This window comes from Elgaria multicarinata, chromosome 5 (assembly GCF_023053635.1).
Source record: "Elgaria multicarinata webbii isolate HBS135686 ecotype San Diego chromosome 5, rElgMul1.1.pri, whole genome shotgun sequence".
NCBI classification, from domain to species: domain Eukaryota; kingdom Metazoa; phylum Chordata; class Lepidosauria; order Squamata; family Anguidae; genus Elgaria; species Elgaria multicarinata.
In genome coordinates, this window is record NC_086175.1 from 109,208,082 (window position 1) to 109,229,421 (window position 21,340).

The 21,340-nt window shown below is 42.6% G+C and overlaps 1 protein-coding gene across 2 annotated transcripts in view; it reads left to right on the top strand.

Moving 5' to 3' along the window:
* KATNAL1 (katanin catalytic subunit A1 like 1) overlaps window positions 1-20,225 on the top strand; it is a 36,888-nt gene extending 16,663 nt beyond the window's left edge. For both annotated transcript variants that reach the window (XM_063126991.1, XM_063126992.1), the window contains exons 6-11: window positions 1,291-1,396; window positions 8,010-8,168; window positions 9,123-9,249; window positions 13,788-13,922; window positions 15,476-15,602; window positions 19,471-20,225. In XM_063126991.1, the coding sequence (XP_062983061.1) occupies window positions 1,291-1,396; window positions 8,010-8,168; window positions 9,123-9,249; window positions 13,788-13,922; window positions 15,476-15,602; window positions 19,471-19,669 (853 nt within the window). In that variant the 3' untranslated portion in view covers window positions 19,670-20,225. The remainder of the gene's footprint in view (window positions 1-1,290; window positions 1,397-8,009; window positions 8,169-9,122; window positions 9,250-13,787; window positions 13,923-15,475; window positions 15,603-19,470) is intronic.
* Window positions 20,226-21,340: the final 1,115 nt, after the last annotated feature.

Here is a 21,340-nt window from a genome sequence, read left to right on the forward strand (position 1 = left end):
GAGCGCTCCCGACCTCCGCCCCAATGTTACCATTAAGTGGAGGATATGCAGCACTGATGTGGAAGCTCTCCATGCAGTGCCATGTTACAGCCACCATGTGGAGCTACTGCAACATGTAAGCATTTCCAGCCATTTGCATGTGGTAACCATAATGTAAGAATCCTAGGTATCATGCCTGCATAGGTATCACGGAAGTTTAGGATATGGGAGAAGTTGGAAATATCTCAGATAAATGTTTCCAGAAATGGCTTTAAATCTTAAGTTGTTTTTCCTGCTGAGGCAACTTTGAGGTCCATGAAGACATTTTCAGCAGACCCCCATGGCCATTATGATTTATGTAGGTTCAGTAGCAGATGGGACATGTAATCTACCTAAAAAGCCCTCAGCTAACATTAGCCAAGGTCTTACATGATGCCACCTTACCCAGTCCTACAGCTTGCATTGTAGTGGGACCACACTAAGAAACAGGGTTGGGACTTATAGGTTCTTATAGATCCCACCTCCTAAAATGTGATCAGTGATGGCCCTGGTCATTGGGGCAGTCTGAATGCATTTCAGCTTTTCATTCCATCCTTTTTGTCCCTGAAAATATCAGCATCTCCAACCTGCAGATCCATTGTCAGCTTCCCCAGTTTGCAGGGTCCAGGGCAGGACACACTATCGTTTCTTCTGCTTGGCCAAAATAGTCAGCCTGTCCAGTAGGAGACCACAGGAAGTCTAAGGAGGTCTTGGCCATCTGGGACAGTTGTTTCAAACACTGTGAATGTATGTCATGACCTCATGTTGTCATTTAGGTGGAGGCTGTTGCTAGATCAGGTCTGCCTTATTCACCATTGGACATCTAGATAGCCTCCATAGACCAGATGGTAACCACATGCATCAGCAGGCTAGACTTCCTCATTCCTGTTCTGTTGCATCAGGAAAGTTTATGGCGCAATCTGTGCATACTGTTCTGATTACAAAGCAAGATTCTCACTTTTAAATAGTGCCATGTGGAAAAGGTGCATTAGAGACACTCATTAATATGGGCAACAATGCTCAAGAGCATTTTTAAGAGTTATCTGAAAAATCATGTTTTCAGGAAACCATTTTTTTTAGTTAGCTGAAAGTCATTTCCCCCCATGTCTATCACACAGAAGGTCATTTTTCAGGACAACGGTTTATGCTAGCATGCTGCATAAGGACATGATGTCAGAATATTTTTAAGTGACATGAAAGATGTTACTTAAAAAACAACAGCACAGTGCTTTTTATGCATTAGTCTTCTAAATCTGAGTTGATCTTGCACAGGGATGATATAGCCGATTTGGAAGAAGCCAAAAAATTATTAAGGGAAGCAGTTGTTCTTCCAATGTGGATGCCGGATTTTTTCAAAGGGATCAGGCGACCTTGGAAGGTGAGAACTCTTCAGCTACTATTTGTGTGTGTGTGTGTGTGTGTGTGTATATATAATTGAAGATATAAAGATGTACCTATAAACAAATACTGTAGTATGTATTTAGACTTATGCTCCTGTAAGAGACCCTATACAAATGCAGGGAGGCATATTAAATTGGATATTTGTATTGGTTTTAAAAAGGAGTAATCTCATTATTGGGTAAATTGAGATTCCCTTGCTACATTCCCTCTCCCTTTCAAGGCATGCTTAGGATGCTTTGAAAGTACATGCTTAGAATGATCATTGCTTCAACAGCATTATTATATCATCATCATCATATCCCACCTTTTTCCTCCAAGGAACCCAAGGCAGTGTACATAACCCTTCTCTCCATTTTATCCTCACAACAACAACCTTGTGAGGTAGGTTGGGCTGAGAGTCTGTGACTGGCCCAAAGTCACCCAGTGAGTTTCCGTGGCTGAGTAGAGACTAGAATCCGGATCTCCCGACTCCCAGTCCAACACTTTAGCCACTACACCACACTGGCACTTATGAAGCTAACTGCATCCCAGAATTCTCTGGTGGTTATACATCCAGCCTTGATAGCTACTCTTAATTTGCCTGATTAAGCTGAAGAATAACAGGTTGACTTTACCATCTATATGGTTGTTTTTCAGGTACCATCTCCCATTGCTTCAATGGCACACATCTTTGTGGTTTACAAAGGACCTGGGGGAGATGAAGCCAGAAAGGAAATGAAAGGTGGATCTCAATTTAAGATGAAGCCACCAGATTGCAGCATAGATTTAAAACAATGTTAAGTCTGTGGACTCGTTACCATAGCAGTGTGGAAGCCACTGCAGTTTGGCTCCTCACACCACACCACGTAGGGACCTTAGGGTCACATGGCAGGAGCCATCATTATGGCTATTTCCTTGCCAATATTGCTGTGATTACTAGCTGGTAAGGTAGCAACAGAATAGGTTTCATAACATAGTAGCATTAGCTGCAGAGAAATCCTTCGTCAATGCTATTTGTTTAGCCAAGTGTCATTGATGGAACTGTTCCAGGTACTGAATGGCCTAGTAATCCTCATATGCCATCTCTCAAATGATGAGATGCTATTAGTCCACTGTGGATGAATTTGCAATCCTTTTTGCAATGAAAATTGCTCACATTTGATTTTATCTTGAAGGCTCAACTTTGGACACAGTTGAAATGTTGGGATATTTGAGGTTCTCTTGTTATTTTGGATCAGCTTTGATCTTTGTCTCTGGCTGAAATGAAGGACGTTGTTGAGCATATGAAAGTAGCCACCTCTGAGTTGGAATTGTGCCCATCTTAGCTGATGAAAGTCAGTTTGGAGAGGCTGGGCCATTTGATAACTAGCATTCTTAATAACTCACTCAGGAAAAGAAGATTGCCAGAAAAACATAAATATGTGGTTGTCCTGCTCAAAAGACCTACCTTGTGTATAGATTACAAGGGCACCTACTGTCCTATCTCTAACTTTCCATTCTTGGGGAAGGTTGTTGAACTCCAACCACATCTATATACCATTGCCAGGGTCCAACCTATGACCTGGACCCCCCTGTGCAACTCCTTAAGGATCTTTTGCCTCCTTAAGAGTCAATGTGGGGTTAAGGCTGTAGATGTAGACGAGTTTTCAAGTATATTAAAACCAAATTACAAGTAAAGGTATTTAGTCAATACAGGTGAGTGATACAAAGGCATTAAAAGAAAATAAAAGTTGCAAAAATACAAATTATTTTACCCTAGCTTCACCTAGACTTTTTCAGGCTGCTTTATCCTGCTGTTGACTCATGCTCTGGTCTTTTCCTGCTCTCTCTTCTCTCTCACTCTTTTATAGCCTCTTCACCCAAAATAGACAGTACTGTTTCAGTCTTGAAGAAATTAAACTTAACTGGAGAAATGAAACTACTCCTCTCAGGAATATCCCCTCCCAGCAGAAAAACCCAGGCCTCTAAGGCCTGACTTTATTACCTCGCCTTTGTAGGGCTCAAACCTTTACAACCATCAACTACTTCGACTCTTGCTGGTCCAGTTTTTAGCCTGGGGTATGGGATTGATATACTGCTTGTGGCTTTGACCAACAGTTTCAGCCTAGAGACAGATGTGATAATTGCACCCAGTAGACCCTGACAGACATTTCTTCTGCCTTCTGTGTTGTTAATCATAAGATATTGGTGATGTAATAATTGACCCTGGCAACTTTCTGGAACTATAAAACCAAATGCAGACTGTCTAATAAACAACCTCAGAGCTGAGGAGAATATGGAACTATGTGTTTCCCCCACCCTTTAATTCTCGTGGTATGGGGAAGAGGGTTATATTTCATTATTGGAGCAGCAGAAATATGCAGCTTTGGGTATCGGTCACTGACAGTTCTAACTCAGCTAACAACCAGTCAACTCCATTCTTGTATGCTCAGGGCTCTCCTGAGAACAATTCTCCAGACAGCTGTTTTTATCTCAAAAGTAGGCACTTGATATGGAAGACGGCTCTTCTCCAGGTGAGCCCAGGCATGGCTAGATATATTTGTGTGGACATCAGAGAGTTGCCAGTTTTGCTCTCTTTGATGTGTTCTTTGAGCCAAGAAGGGCCAAACTCCAGTTGCGCTTCCCACTGTTTGAGTAGTGATCGTTACAACGGCAAGAAATAACCCTGCTGTGAATCTATCAAAACGCCTGCCTCTCTGCAGCGCGCTTGTGCGTGAGTGGAGCATTCCTAGATTTGACAGAGCCCGGCGGAAAGGACAAGTTTTGTGCGAAGCATTTTAACTAGCCATTCATCGTGGAGCTGACATTTCTCAGAGAGAGAAGTAGCCAGGTGTTGCACAAATTCACTTTATGAAGCTGCTCAGCTCTGAAAAATAGACCAGTTCCAACTGTGTGGAATGAAATACAATGCAGATTACATCTAGATTCCTATATCAGCATAACTCTTAAGGGCCAAGACAGATTAGAAGCGGGCGTCCGGGATCAGATCTCCAATGTTGTAGCATTTCTTCCCCAAAGAATGTGGGGGAAATGCTGTGATGTTTGTTTGTTTTTTAATTTTGGGACTTATTCTATTTCCCTTTTGCAAGCATTGCTTAAGAGTGGTATATACATTTTAGAAATCTCTATATTTAAATCTGTATTTGTGGGCCAGAACTCACTTCATCTCTGTGGCCAGCTATTGAACAATCTTCCAGAAGTCAATCTCATTTATCTTCTGTGAGTTTTACCTTTGATTTTAGGAAAACCTCTGTAACCTAAGAAGTACCATTTAAATACCAACTGTGTAAAAAGAATATGAACACATCTGATTTCATTACCCATAAATGTACAGTTGGAAAAGTCCATAAATGGTTATAGAAGTAGTAAGAGTTAATGGGAAATCTAGACACAGTGAGTCCATTATGCCCAAAGAATTGGGGGAGAAACCCATTTTTGAATAATTGCATTTTCAGTTGATTTGTTTTTATAAGTCTTCCCCGTGTCATTCTTACAAAGTAATTTTTTCCCAAAGAACCGACAGTGTTTAATTTGCAATGTGGATAGCTTTTAACTGGTTCTTTTATTGTGTGGGTTCTTTATGAAAGATATTAATTGCATAAGGTCCCTTGTAATGTGCAATACTAATTGGATTACCCTGAACATACAGTGTTTCTTCCAAAAGTTCTGGTTAGTATGTAATCCAATCTTACATTTTCGGGGGGATGAAAGATACGCGGTCGCAGCAGAATGCTTGATGAGAGAAAACAGTAGCAAGCATATCCTTAAATTATTGGGTTTTTTTTAAGGAATATAAAAGCTCTGTAGTAAAACTCCAGCCTTTACCAGAGATGGCCAAACTCTGGTTCATCATAAGTTATATGTCGTTCTTGAACAGGCCCGAGTCCATTGTCAGTAGTTCAACAGTGTGGAAGAGAAAAGAATTAATGGAAATGTATGTGAACAAGGTTGTCCTTCCTCCTCACATTTTCCTAGCATCCCTGGCAACTGTTGAGGCTGGGGCCGGGGCAGGCGAGAGAGAAGAGTACCAGCCACGGTAGCAGATGAAGGTGGAAGCAGTAGCTTGCGAGGCCAGAGTAGGAAACCAGGAGGATCATGGGGGCAGGCTTAGGTAGGGCAGAGTTAGGGCTCCAGGCTGACGTGGGGGAGAAAGAAGTGAAGTTGGGTTAGGTTCTTACAATAGGACAGGAGTCAGGGACTCGATTCAGATGACCGTTGCTTAAATAGCCCCCATTGACTAGTGTGTTGTCTGTTGGGAACCACCCCCACCCCCCAGCAGCTGGTTATTTTCTAGAAATAACCAATGGAGATAACCAATGGTTTGCAGAGTTGATTATCTGCACAACCATTGATTATCGTGCTGTGTGGTGGGCTCTGTGGATTATTTCACATGCTTACAGAGTCACGAGGCAATAGCAGAAACCCCTGCTGCTCTTGCCCAGCGGGGCTCTATCGGCATGGGAAATAATCCCGACCTGGGAAGTACTTGGGGAGCCGCCAATCGTCCCACCCCTTGGTGGGGAGCGTGATTGGGGGCTCCTACTTGCTTCCTGGGATGGGCACATCCCTTGCCCTCCCACCCCACAATCCAGCTGGAGATTGGCTTGAGGGGATGGAAGAGCTGATCTCCAAATGGATTGCAGGGCGGGGGAGAATGGATGTCTCCTGTGGCTTGATGTGCAACGTCAAACACTGGAGAAATCCATCTGCCGATATCACAGCAGGGTTTGCAAGGATCTGTCCTGCATCTGTGGCGAGCAGGAGAGATACTTGCGCATCCTGTCCCCGTCCTCCACACAAGAAGGGCACGGGACGCGCAAGCATCTCTCCTGTTCATCACAGATGCAGGACAAATCCTTGTGCCAGCGTGGTGCCCCTCCTTCCCTGTCAGGGCCATCGCAGCTGGGAAGGGGGCGGCGTTTCCTGTTGCTATGGTGCTGACAGGGAAGGACGCGCCAGCTTTTAGGATTTGGCCATACCTTCAGAAGGTGAACAAGCTGTAATACTTGTCTCCTAAATAGATTCATCCTCGATGTCTCAGATGTTTATTTTATTGGGCCATATATATTGCAAGCAGCTCCGTTCCTGAAGAAAGTTCTATGAAATTCAGAATCTTGCTATCCTCCCCAAACAGATGATTCTTCCTACCACCCCAAGTCTGTCACTTGAAACATTTTGGATTCTCTTTTATACTTTGTTACACATCAGAAATATTCCTTTGTACTTTCATTACATACTAAAATGTGGCTTGTGTGGTCTTTAGGTGTGTAGGAGCTACAGGAAATGTAACTGAAAATATTGTGTGGGTGTTCATTTCCATGAATAGGATCCTAGAATAGCAGAGTTGGAAGGGGCCTACAAGGCCATCGAGTCCAACCCCCTGCTCCGTGCAGGAATCCACATAAAGCATCCCTGACAGATGGCTGTCCAGCTGCCTCTTGAAGGCCTCTAGTGTGGGAGAGCCCACAACCTCCCTAGGTCATTGGTTCCATTGTCATACTGCTCTAACAGTCAGGAAGTTTTTCCTGATGTTCTGCCAGAATCTGGTTTCCTGTAATTTGAGCCAATTGTTCTGTGTCCTGCACTCTGGCATGATCAAGAAGATATCCTGCCCCTCCTCTGTGTGAAAAGCTTTCAAGTACTTGAAGAGTGCAGCAATGTCTCCTCTCAGTCTTCTCAAGGCTAAACATGTCCAGTTCTTTCAGCCTCTCCTCATAGGGCTTTGTTGCAGACCCCTGATCACCCATGATTCACAGAAGAAACACTGTTTTCCCCAGCATTTGTCAGTAGTTAAATTCTGTGCATAGTGGTGAGTGCACTATTTAAATAAGTTTTTTCCTTATTTTAAATATAAGGGAAAACTTCTTGATGGTAAGATCTGTACAACAGTAGAATACTCTGTCTATGGAGGTTGTGGGTTCTTCATCTCTGGAAGTTTTAGAAGAGGCTGGACACAACCTCTCATGGATGGTTTAATTGGTTTTCCTGTGTGTTACAGAGGGTTGGACTAGATGATCCTTGTGGGCCCTCTCAACTCCACAGTTCTGTGATCCTATGCAGTGAGGTAATGGTCGAAGTCCAGGAGTGAAGACGTGCCAATTTATCTGTCACCTAATTGACACCACATGCTTATCTGAGAAGGCTCTTGATTTCTAACGCAGGAAGGGCCTTTGCATTGCGGAAGGGTCACCAAAATCTGAATTGTTTGTGGCAGGTCAATCATGGCATACAGTCATCCATTTATTATAATGCAAGAAGTTTCTTCCTAAAGTCGCAAGTTAACATTTGGCGGTGGCGGCGGTTGAATGCAAAAACTGCTTTGGTGATATTCAGACTATTTCTACAATAATAAGTAAAGAAGTGCTGAACTAGAAATAGTAGTCAGCCTCTTTATTTTACTTTACCTTTCAGATGTCTAGTATCAGTTTGCTTTTGCGTAGTGAAATCCATGAAGGCTTCTATGAAACAAAAACTGTATAAACTCTTACACATATGGTACAATTGGCCTCGGCTATGCTTCGACCAATTTGTTTAATTTCATTACAGTGTGCTGTGACATGCTTGTACCAGGCCTGTTTGGTGTTTATTCTGTTGCCTGCATTCCATTTCAGGGAGTGCTCATGGTTGGCCCTCCTGGGACAGGTAAAACCATGCTAGCAAAGGCGGTTGCTACAGAATGTGGAACAACCTTCTTCAATGTATCTTCCTCCACTCTGACGTCGAAGTACCGAGGCGAGTCTGAAAAGTTAGTCCGCTTGTTGTTTGAAATGGTACGTACTGTGGGTGTCCAACTATCCCCGTCTTACTACGTAACAGACATCTTAGCTCTACTAGCACATTGTCTGAGGACCAGCTTTTAATAAAACAGCCCCAGTGAGAAGGGTCGATAGTTCTAGAGCTGTTATGATTGGCTTTTCTGTTTCATTTGCTGGGCTGAGGGTTCGCAGCAACAGTTGTCGGGAGTGGTGCTGTCAGGGCAGGATGTTGGGGCAAGACATCCAGGGCTCCGCTTGGCGGGATGAACACGTGGGCCCCCAAACAGAGCAAGGCTGGCTTCTCACATGTTGAAATAAGTGAAGTAATGCACATTATCATCTAAGGAGCGCCACTGGACCATTACATCCAAAGTCTAAAATCACCTAACTGCACCACTGATGGCCAACTATGTAACAGCATTGTTCTCCACAGTGCCTGTAATAATCACAGATTTTATGACTAATGGTATCTGTGTTCAAAATGGCTAGTTTGGGCCATGACCCACTTAATCGTTTTGGGAATTTAAGATATGGCTTTCTTGGGTGTTCTGCTTTCTTGAAAGTTTTGCTTTTAGCAGCTGGGGAGCACTCATTTCAATCTACTGAAGCCAGAGTGCTCTGAGTCAATAGCTATGAAAGTTTCCCAAAACTGCTTGCCTGTGTTTTTAGGTCATACTGATCTGATTTTGGGGATAAATGGACAAAACACTTTTTCCGTATACGTATGTGCTTTAATTTGATATATCGTTTATATTTCTGCAATCATAGAAAGTCCCCCAAAATGTTTTCCCAAATTGGCTTAGATTTAGCAATAAATATCCAGATCGTGCTTCTAAGGGAGTTAGCATAAGGTAAGTTTGACAGCAGATAATTAGCTTTGTCAAACATGGCTGTAGCGTGGGATTGTGCGCATGATGGAATCTCTTGAATGCTTCTGTTTGTACAAATGGCTGTTGTCTTTGTTTCAAGGCCAGGTTTTATGCGCCGACAACCATTTTTATTGACGAAATAGACTCTATCTGTAGCCGCAGAGGCACTTCCGATGAACACGAGGCGAGCCGCCGAGTCAAGTCTGAGCTGCTTGTTCAGATGGATGGTAATTGGCATTAGAGCTTCTCTTTCCAATTTGTAAATTGTTTGTAGACTAGTTGAGAGGATGAGTGCAGGCAATTAAGAAGCAGCATCTTTGAGAAGATGTCCCCAAATGTTAATGTTTTGAACTACCCAACTTTCTGTTGACATATGTTTTTTAATGTGTTCTGGGCATAGTCAAAGGGCACAGATGCAGCCACCTACCTTGCTGAAGCTAAAGGTGGGTTTGGTCAATGCCTGTCTGGGAGACTGCCTGGGCCTCTTATATGCTTTGTGTTGAATTCTGTTGTGGAAGGAGGGTATGCTCTAAATGTAGTATAGTAATAAAAAACCCCGAAGAGTCTGAAATTTTATGCTCATTTTTCTTTTAAAAGGCTGGTTAAAAAGTATTTTCCTAATTAAGTGCCAAACAAGGAAGGCAGTCTGTCTGTCTGTCTGTCTGTCTGTCTGTCTGTCTTTCTTTCTTTCTTTCTTTCTTTCTTTCTTTCTTTCTTTCTTTCTTTCTTGATGCATATATGCCCATTGATGCTTCCAGGGCAGTTTACAAAAAGAACATCAAATATAAGCATCAGAATCAAATATACTAGATCACAATGGAAATGATGTGGTAGACCCACAATCAGGATCTCCTGAGAAATTCTTTTTTTTTTAACTAACAGCCCCCAAGCGGCTACTTTGGAGATCAGGGAAGAGATATGAGGGGATAAGGAGAGTGTTAACTATTTTCTTCCTGTGTGCCTTTGCTGAAAGAGGTTCAACATGTCTACTTTTTAGCATGAATAACCACAAATAAGACATAGGAAGCTAGGTATGGCTGTATCAGTCTATTTCTGGTCCCTGTTGCTTTCACTTGTGCTCATTCAGAAGTCTGTTCTGTTCCATCTCTACATGAATCTGCAATTTTTTTAAAAAAATGCGTGAAACATGTTTTGAACATATTTTTGTACCCAATAAATATTTTTAAACATATTTTATCCTAAAATGTGCCTTATAAAATGCATTTTGGTATGTCATTTGAATGGAGAACTGCACTTCAAGATTCAGATGAGTATGAAATTCAATAGATAACTGTGTTCTGGTCCACACATTAGTCCTGGAGGTCAGTTTGATCTTGGCGAATTCCAGTGCACATTTCTTGTGCCATCCCTATTGGAAACTAGAGAAAAGCCACAGGGTTCTTGTTTGTGTCTTGAATTCCCGCACCTGCAGTTGGTAATGGGGAAAGTTCCAGAGCTTTGGCAGCAGAAAAGACACCACAGCTCCCTCTCCTCTTCCCTTGCCAACTCAGCAGTTCTCTGCTGTGCATGCTCCAGAGGATGTGTGCATGTGTGAACTCCTTCCCCTGTTGCTCTCCCCATGTCAGCCTAGAAAGCGGCATTCCTTGTTCTGAGACATGCCTGAGGAACACCACTGTCTTCTCTGTGTAAAATAAATACGCTACCACTGAGACTTCTTTCCACTTCCTAGATAATTTGCACTAGGTATTGTCCTGGCTCTTCCCTGCTCCCTGTGGGAAACTAGGATTCTTCTTCTCTGTGACTCACACATGGGTTATGCACATGTGCAGAACAGTCATTTGGAACATTCTAGAGCTAAACAGCATTTTAGGTGGGAAGTCTGCCCACCTGCTCTACGCATGCTGTGGGTGTGGTTCCCACCTGCTTCTCAGTTCCTTTTCGGCCACTGCAGCAATTAACAGCATTAACATTGTTCTTTCACTTTTGGCCCCCCAAAGATATAAATCTCTAAATATCCACTCCTGGGATGCTGAACAGAGTTCTTTTTACTCTCCTTTTCTCTTACTTTCCTATTTTCTCTGAGTTTTCTTACCTTTTCTTCATTGCCCCTTCAGGGAGCATGGCCTCCAAGTCCTTCTTCAAAAATTGTACCTGCTGTGGCAAGAAGATATTGTTGACCGAAGGATATTCCAGTTTTCCTCTCAATAGAGGCTCACAGGGCAGACTTCTGTACCCACTGCCAGGACTTTGCGAAGCAGTGGGTACAGGAGAAACAGAATGACACACCTCCTTGTCCTAATGTGGGAGCAAGCCTTCAAGGCAGCAGATACGGCTGCAATGAACCAGCCTCTGCATGCTGCTTCGGGTTTTATTTGCAAGAAACCGGTTCTGGCTCTTTCTCAGCTTCTTTCAGTGCACAGCGTAATGGAAAACGCTTCAGGGCAACTGTCCCTGATATCGAGAGTGCCAGCCCTTGCAGTACCAACATCTCCAGCCCCATGGACCAGCAGCTCGAAACCGGCCCTTCGGTACTGGCCAATAAGACCAAACAGGTCAAGCAGACTTCCTGAATGTTAGAGCAGTACGACAATGACCTAGGGAGGTCGTGGGCTCTCCCACACGAGAGGCCTTCAAGAGGCAGCTGGACAGCCATCTGTCAGGGATGCTTTAAGGTGGATTCCTGCATTGAGCAGGGGGGTTGGACTCGGTGGCCTTATAGGCCCCTTCCAACTCTACTATTCTGTGATTCTAGTCTTAAAAAATGCCCTGATAACGCCTGGGCTCCGGGACTGAAAATCAAAATGAAGAAGATAGCCCATAGGATAAAGTCTGACACTGAACCTGAACTTACGCTGGCTCCAAATCAGCACCCTCAGTGCAGACAGCGCCTCAAACTCTTACGTGATCGCTGGTGCCAAGCCTAGCGAAACTACAATTCCCATGAGACTGTAACTCCCTGGATGATATCCAGTGCCTGATTTCAGTGTCAGAAGGAGAATCCAGGGAACACTTCTCGACAGAATCGTACGATCACCTGCTCTGAGACTGTTCTCTGAGGAAGCATAGCTCCCCTCAGTACTGACAGAGCTCACTGGTGATATGCCATTGGAGAGCCAAAGATTTCCCCCACATCTACAGGGCTCACTATTATGTGGATAGCAGAGGAGGTGGACGGGGCTCCCATTTAAAACTCTGTTTTGCTCTAAAATGACTGTTTTGCACAAGGCACTTGTTCTGCACTTGGTCCGTTGTTGTTTTCTTTATACATGTTGCCCTTGGGTAATCTTATTCAATCTCACGGCCTCCAATATCATCTGTACGCCGATGATACACAATTATATCTTTCATCTCCGGAACTTTCTCCTGATGTTCACGATCGTATCTCGGCATGTCTTTCAGATATCTCAGCCTGGCTGCTTCATCGTCGTTTGAAACTTAATATGGCAAAGACTGAATTGCTTGTTTTTCCTCCTAAACCTTCTCCTCATCTCTCATTCTCTCTTACTGTCAATGATGTTACGCTTACTCCAGTCAAGGAAGCTCGTAGTCTTGGCTTTATATTTGATTCCTCGCTCTCCTTTATTCCTCATATTGAGGCAGTAGCTAAATCCTGTCATTTTTTCCTGTATAATATTGCCAGGATTCGATCATTTTTGTCTGTCTCTTCTGCCAAGACTCTTGTTCATGCATTGGTTATTTCTCGGTTGGACTACTGCAACCTTCTTCTCACTGGCCTTCCTTCTTCTCACATCAGTCCGTTGGTTTCTGTTCACCACTCTGCTGCTAAGATCATCTTCTTGGCTCGCCGCTCTGACCGTGTAACTCCACTTCTGAAATCTCTTCATTGGCTTCCAATTCACTTCAGAATCCAATATAAACAAAGCTTTTCACTATCTAGCTCCTTCCTATCTCTCCTCTCTCATCTCACACTATTGCCCCGCTCGTGCTCTTTGCTCCTCTGATGCCATGTTTCTCGCTTGCCCAAGGGTCTCTACTTCCCTTGCTCGGCTTCGTCCATTTTCTTCTGCTGCCCCTTATGCCTGGAACGCTCTACCAGAACATTTGAGAACTACAAGTTCAACCGCAGCTTTTAAAGCTCAGCTAAAAACTTTTCTTTTTCCTAAAGCTTTTAAAACTTGATTTTGTTCTGACTTTATACTGTTAGTTTTACCCTACCCAGTGCCTGTTTACCCTACCCTGTGCCTGTTTGCATTCTCTTCCCCTCCTTATTGTTTTATTATGGTTTTATTAGAATGTAAGCCTATGCGGCAGGGTCTTGCTATTTACTGTTTTACTCTGTACAGCACCATGTACATTGATGGTGCTATATAAATAATAATAATAATAATAATAATAATAATAATAATAATAATAATAGCGCATAACCCATATGTGTGAGTTCACAGATGATTACCTGAAGAACCACAGTTACCAGAAAGCAAACTGTCTTTTATATATATATATATTATTCCATTTATATCCCACTTTTTCCCTCTTGCAAGGAACCCAAGGCAGCTGGCATGGTCTTCCTCCTCCCCATTTTATCTGTACAACAACCCTATGAGGTAGGTTAGGCTGAGAGTCAGTGACAGACCCAAAGTCACCCAGTGAGCTTTATGGCCAAGTAGGGACTAGAACCCAGATCTCCCCATTCCCAGTCTGACCCTCTAACCACTATACCATATTACTTTCCTTTTCGCTCATGAGAGGCAGGAGAGGGTATACCTTTAAATCACATGTAAAATATGCATTTAAAAGTGAACAAAGCGGATGTATCCACTAACTCTACCCTCTGTCCATATAGGAGTAGGTGGCGCTCTAGAGAATGACGACCCTTCACGAATGGTGATGGTGCTGGCTGCTACAAATTTTCCATGGGACATTGACGAGGCTTTGAGGAGGAGGCTGGAGAAAAGGATTTATATACCATTGCCAACAGGTGGGTGTGTTGCTATAACCATTTCCCACTAAATGCGCCTTCCTTGGCCTCGTTGTTTGAAGCATCCCTAGGGGACCATTAAAGAATCCATTGACAGGCTGGTTACAAACGTTGCATTTTCAGGGCTAATAACTTGCCTGTTCTTCTTCTTTTAATGCTTGAGATTGCAGAATGAAAATGGTCTAGTCTCTCATTGCAGACCCAGTGAGGGGGATTGTGGGTTTTGAATGCAAGTTCATTTAATGAGCTTGGAATTTATTTTGAATGTTTAACAGGCAATCCTTGAATGAGCATCCGAAGGCAACCTTTAGACATCTTTAAAGAAATATTGCCTGCTCTTGTCGATGAATGCAGAAAAGCGGATCCATGAATGTTCACTTCCAGGCATTTCCATGTTATAAATCAACTCTTGCCTGACCTTTATGGCTAGATTTCCAGCCCTTCAGATAGTAGCTTGCTGATTGTTCCCCTGCCTGAGGATGCGTCCTCATAGATTGCCTTTCCTGGCTGTCAGCCAGATATATTATGAATTTCAAGGTTCATTATCATTTGAGGTTTGTCTGGCAGTGTGGTCTCTTGATACAGTGGGGTGCCTCCTTCCTTTCATGAGTCCTTAAGATAACAGAATAAAACTGCATTGTGACAGCAGTTGTCAGTGAGCTTGGTTGAGGACAGGACCTTCGTAGCCATATCGCCTGGCCCCTGCAGCTTGCAAACTCGTCTCAGGGTCACAGTGACACGTTTTTGCATGGCACATGGCTGCTGGTGATAAAGGCATCCCAGTTTGCTATACCAGTACAGTATAACTTGCCAAAGGCACACTATGCAAAAGCTCATGTGCTTTCTGTTGTTGCTGTTTATATTGTACCATCAGTCTCTGCCTACAGTCGAACACAGACAGTGGGGAGCAATAGAAGGAGGGAGACAAGAATGTGGACTAATTATTATTATTATCATTAATAATAATAATAATAATTTATTACATTTATATACCACCCCATAGCTGAAGCTCTCTGGGCAGTTTACAAAGATTAAAAACAGTGAACATTAAAAACAAATATACAAAAATAAAAAGCATAAAAACAGACAATATCCATTTAAAAACAACTATGCCATTACATGTACTTAAAGCTTGATTGCAGCCGAGTATCAAGATTTTTTAAAAAAAGGTAAGTCAGAGGCAACAGAGAAAAGACAGGTTTTGAGGAATTGTTGTCATTTGATACAATGCTTGCCTAAAGCATTTTAGAGTTTGGGCAGAAGGTGGGGTTCAGGTCTCTCTCTCCCCCCCTCTCTCCCCTTACATACACATTTCCTTGAAAATGATATTATTGGATACAAACCATAGATTTAATTTTTCATTAAAACACATGGTTTTCATCAGCACTTAACTGGTGACTTAGAATTGAAGAGCTGTCATCGGCAAAATTGCTTGCAGGCATTTTTGTTCAGTAATTTTTCCTAAAACACCCCCAAACTTCAAAGTTAAATCTTGTATAGAATACTTACATGTTTGCAAGCCTGCTCTAATCAAATGACTTTATTTTTTGCAGCAAAAGGCAGAGCAGAGCTGCTTAAGATTAATCTTCGGGAAGTAGAACTGGATCCTGACATCAGCCTGGAAGAAATCGCTGAGAAGATAGAAGGCTACTCTGGCGCTGATATCACTAATGTTTGCAGGTATCCTATTTCCTATATTTGCAAGGCACGGAAAAGTGGAATTATTAGTCAAATTGTCCTTACTGAACGCTTATTCAAGAACATTGCTGAACTCTGAATCTTCTTCCTTAAGCTTTTTGAATCCCCCCCCCAATAAATTCTGTCCATGTCAAATTGTCTGCCAAGGAACCAACAAGAGACTGGGAGCTGTTTCAGGGCATAGCCCTTTCATACAGGTTGTTGATCAAACCTCTTGGGTTTTACCATTGCTGCTTGTGAATTGACAGTGAGTCCTAAAGCATATTCAGTATTTTTCTCTGGTGGTGTATTTCAGGGGATGTTTAGAAGTGGCAGACATGTTACCTGCTAGAGAATTTTTCTGCCATTATTAATGGGAGGGTGTGTGGCTTAGTGGCAGAGCACCTGTTTTGCATGCAGAAGGTGCTAAACTCAATCCCGGCATCTCCAGGTGGGGCTGAGAAAGAATCTTGCTTGAAATCCTGGGGAGCTACTGCGGGTCAGTGTCAACAATACTGGGCTAGATGGACCAATGGTCTGATTCAGTATACAGCAACTTCCTAGGTTCCTATCTTATTTTGGAGGGACGCCTGATTCATTTTTGAGGAGTTGCAGGATTCAACAGAACACCATTTGAAATGCCTCCCTTAGATGATCCCAGTAGAAATTAAAACTTGATCATCTTTAATCCTTCATGGTTTCTAGATAATTATATAATAGGTATTTAAATAGGTAATGAAAGATTAGCATTTTAACCATCTACTTTAATGTTGTATATTCTGAAGATTGCAAATCAGAGGGTGGCAAAATCAACAGAAAAAGACTGGTTTCAGACAACACGGTAACCTGTGGTGGTTTAAATAATCAATGGTTGGTTATTTAACCCAACGTGGGTCTTCGTGTTGTGTGGCGGGAGTTTTTTTAACCAACAGTTGGTTCTTTGGCCCAAATAGCCCATGCAAAGGAACAATGCTGTGCAGAGTTGGCTATTTGGACCACCTTTGGTTATCGTGTTGTGTGGAGGGCACCGTTGGTTACTTCGTCAGCCACTGAGTCATAAGGCAAAAGCGGCTGCTCCAGCCCAGCCAGCAGGATAGTTTTTCAGCAGCAATGGCTGATAGGATACTAGCAAGAGGACTGAGGAGGTGAGAGAGGGTGGGGGAATGAGTGAGTCAACTCAGCATGAACTAACAGGCAACTCCTAATCCACACCATCGCTATCCTGTGTGGGGAGTCCCATCTAAATAAACAACTGTCGAGTTGATAATTACCCCACCATTGACTATCATGTTGTTCCAATTGAAGCTGAAATTGTTTGGGCTTGGTACAGTGAGCTTGTTTCTATGCAGTGAATTACAGAACGGGCTTCTCGAAGTCTTCAAAATTTCCGAGTTGGACGATTTTGAAGATAAAGTACGTTGGAGGAGTGGCTTGTTTGTTTCAATGGGAATCAATGGGCAAAAAGAGCAGAACTAACAAACAATATCCATCAAGGATCAACACAGCTGTCTGTCCTCCGCCTGAAAAGTCTTGTGAAAAAGAATAGTCTTGGCCTGCCTTCTAAAAACTAAAAGAAGTTAGGCCTGTTTCCCCAGGGAGGGCCGTTTCATGCCTGTGCGCCACTAATGAAAAGGCTGTAGATACGCACTGTACCTCTGACAATGAAAGTACACAGAACGTGACCTTTGAGGCCACTGTTTAGCCCAGATCTGTTTGGAGAGCAGGCCGGGAAGTTGCTAAGCAACCACAACAACTCCAACACTGGCAAGGCTGCCCGGCTGAATTGCAGCTCTGGCCGTGGCAACAGCCTCGCTCTCTGGGAAGGAAAGTGCATGGTGGCAGTGGCTGTAGATACAGCCACCATCCAGGACAATGCCACACAGTCCTAAAGCAATATGACGGAGAGATCATCTGCAATATTAGCTGACGGGCAAATTTGAGGCTCAAGTTGTTTTGTTCTGGTTAATGGGTTTAGCAGGGATTCTCCTCCACTCTGCAACCTCTTTGACCCATTGTATGCCGTGCCTTCAATGACTCCCTGGCTAAAACAGCTGCAGGAGAAGATACTGTACTTGGGAAAAGTGCAGATGCCTGCTTCTTCACTCTACAGCCAGTCATGTATATTGAATTAGATTTTCAAACCTGAGCAAGACCTTTTTGCCCAGCGTAAAGGAGGATGGGTCCAGAGAATGAAGAGGCTGCATCAGTTCAGCATTTTAGTTCATGAGCAGAACAATTGCCTCATCTCCATACATCACTAATACAATTTTATAGGTTTAATTATCTCTGTACATTTATCAGGTGCCTTAGTCGATTTCAGTTGCCCTTTAGATTATATTAATATTGGATGTATTAGAGCTATGGAAGCTAGCTTTGCTGAGAGGGACAATGATTATTATTATTATTATTATTATTTATTTATATAGCACCATCAATGTACATGGTGCTGTACAGAGTAAAACAGTAAATAGCAAGACTCTGCCGCATAGGCTTACAATCTAATAAAATCATAGTAAAACAATAAGGAGGGGAAGAGAATGCCAACAGGTACAGGGAAGGGTAAGCAGGCACAGGGTAGGGAAAAACTAACAGTAGAAAGTAACAGTAGAAGTCTGCACAACATCAAGTTTTAAAAGCTTTAGGAAAAAGAAAAGTTTTTAGTTGAGCTTTAAAAGCTGTGGTTGAACTTGTAGTTCTCAAATGTTCTGGAAGAGCGTTCCAGGCGTAAGGGGCAGCAGACGAAAATGGACGAAGCCGAGCAAGGGAAGTAGAGGCCCTTGGGCAGGCGAGAAACATGGCATCAGAGGAGCGAAGAGCACGAGCGGGGCAATAGTGTGAGATGAGAGAGGAGAGATAGGAAGGAGCTAGACCGTGAAAAGCTTTGAAGGTTAACAGGAGAAGTTTATATTGGATTCTGAAGTGAATTGGAAGCCAATGAAGAGATTTCAGAAGCGGAGTAACATGGTCGGAGCGGCGTGCTAAGAAGATGATCTTTGCGGCAGAGTGGTGAACAGAAACCAACGGGCTGATGTGAGAAGAAGGAAGGCCAGAGAGAAGAAGGTTGCAGTAGTCCAACCGTGAAATAACCAGTGCATGAACAAGCGTCTTGGCAGAAGAGACAGACAAAAATGATCGAATCCTGGCAATATTATACAGGAAAAATCGACAAGATTTAGCTACTGCCTCAATATGAGGAATAAAGGAGAGCGAGGAGTCGAAGATAAAGCCAAGGCTACGAGCTTCCTTGACCGGAGTAAGCGTAACATCATTGACAGTAAGAGAGAATGAGAGATGAGGAGAAGGTTTAGGAGGAAAAACAAGCAATTCAGTCTTTGCCATGTTAAGCTTCAAGCGACGATGAAGCAGCCAAGCTGAGATATCTGAAAGACATGCCGAGATACGATCGTGAACATCAGGAGAAAGTTCCGGAGATGACAGATATAGTTGTGTATCATCGGCGTAATGAGAAAGATAAAAGTAAAATGTTGTATGCTTGACTGCTAGAAATCTGCCACATACAGAGGTAATCAAAATCCAAATAGTTCCTAGCACACACTGTTACTAATCAGGGTTGTGAGAGGCCTTTCTTAAGTCTGCAAACCAACCTAATTTGTATGACCAAGACTAACAAGCAGTTTGAAATGCAGTTATCCTTTGTAGAGTGTGGATTTTGCATACAAAGATGCATACAAAATGCATACGGGTTGGGGGAGATGTCTATATTAAGGAGAAATTAATGCATTTTTTGTGTGGTTTAGAAAATCTTCAGAAAATGGGATGGAATGGATTAAGCACAGGAGAAATTGACCCTTAACTAGACTGATCCGTCCATCCACATTAGTAATTCTTGTGCATTTTCCTTCATTTTTAGGGATGCCTCTTTGATGGCAATGAGGCGGCGCATTAATGGCTTATCGCCAGAAGAGATCCGTGCACTATCTAAAGAAGAGCTGCAGATGCCTGTTACCAAGGGAGACTTTGACTTGGCCCTGAAGAAAATCTCCAAGTCCGTTTCAGCTGCAGACCTGGAGAAATATGAGAAGTGGATGTCGGAATTTGGTTCTGCTTAACCTCAGAGACTTCTCTTCATGAGAGATTTTAGCTTTTCAATTACAAAATGTTACAAGGACTTAGAAATCTTTTAAGGCTTGAATTTTTTTTGCTATGGACAAGACTAATTTTAAACTTTTTTTTTTGCACTTTAAAGGGAACAAAATAAAATATTAACACTATGAGATCATGATATTTCATGGATGAATACTAAAAACTAAACATAGCAAGAGAAATCCCGTGCAGTTTTGGTTGTCTGCACTTTAGCAGTGAATGTTAGTCCTAGTCTTTCATAGTTTTTATCTGCCAGTCATATATGGGATTGTGCAGGGAAAAGGCAACAAAATTGATTGTGTTATACCTTTGGTCTTAGGCCATATTTTATGTCTAGTTAGATCCCAACCTCCTCGAATGTAGGACTGAAGTTTTCATTCTTTGCTTCTGCCTCTCCCTCTTATAGAGAGCTCATCAGTATGATACAGGATGAAAATGCTCAGGTTCACTTTACACTGCAGTCATGTTGCCATGACTACACTGATATTTGCTGGAATATTGATAATCACAAAAAGTGTGAAAGGGAGATTCTAAACACAACGTATGCGTGTGGCCCGTTGAATCTTGATCTTTTTGTTTCCTGTTGTGTAGAAATGCACATTTCTTTTTCACGGTCTGTGTGTTTACTGCAACCAGCACCAATGCCAATGCAGCAAATTCAATTGCTGCATAAAGTGTGGTGCAGACAAGTAGCAGAGAATCCTCAGTGTTTGAAATCTCAGGTCCATTTTTGTTTTATTAACACTGGTGTCACTGTAAACAAGGTATTTCTTGCAATACTTTGGCTATGCTAAGGCTGCATAAATGCCAGAGATTACAGTGGCTTAAACTTCCAAGTGCAGTGCAAAATTAAACTAGTGCAGATCTTGCACTGTTTTCATGCAACTGCTTGTGCTTTTATTCTAACCTTTTTTGAATTTCTGTTTTGTAAAGCTAGTTACACCTTTGTTGCATTGTAGGATACTGAAGTGCAACATAATGGAATCCAAATGTGAAGGCTGTCCTTGAAATCCAGGAATATCCCCCCCTTGGGGGTTTAAAAATATTTCTAGTGCTTTCTAGCTATTCCACTTATTTTTGCAGTTTTCTCCAATATGACTGGTACTCATTTCTGCTGAATCTTTCCAATAGGATAAGTGAAAACTGTTGCAAAACCGTGACTTGTTCTTTGGGCCCATTTGCACATAATGCATAGTTCACTTCTTGAATTGATCCTGTTTGTATGTGCATGTGTGGGAGATGGATATCCAAGTTATTTATTTATTTTTATTTATTTTGGAGACGATCGTGGCTTGTTAGCAATGCAGTATGGCAGGTCCTGCTTTTGCATTTGGCTCTAGAAAAGTGGCACAGACCACCAATTCTAAGGCAAGGTATCCACTTGAAAAAGGGATCTCATCCCATGTGTGTCAGAGGTTATATATAAATCAGACCTCAAGGCTTTCTTGTCGGGGCATTCTTTAAACAACCAGGAAGCATTCCCAAGCCACTCGTTCACTTGGGAGCTAGTCACCTAACTTAATTTGTTCCTCAGAAAAGCTATATTTTAGGGCACTGCCAGGTTTTGAGGTTGGGATTTTCAAATGTCAAGCAGGCTGGTTTATAACACCATGTTCTGTCAAGGAATATGGACACTG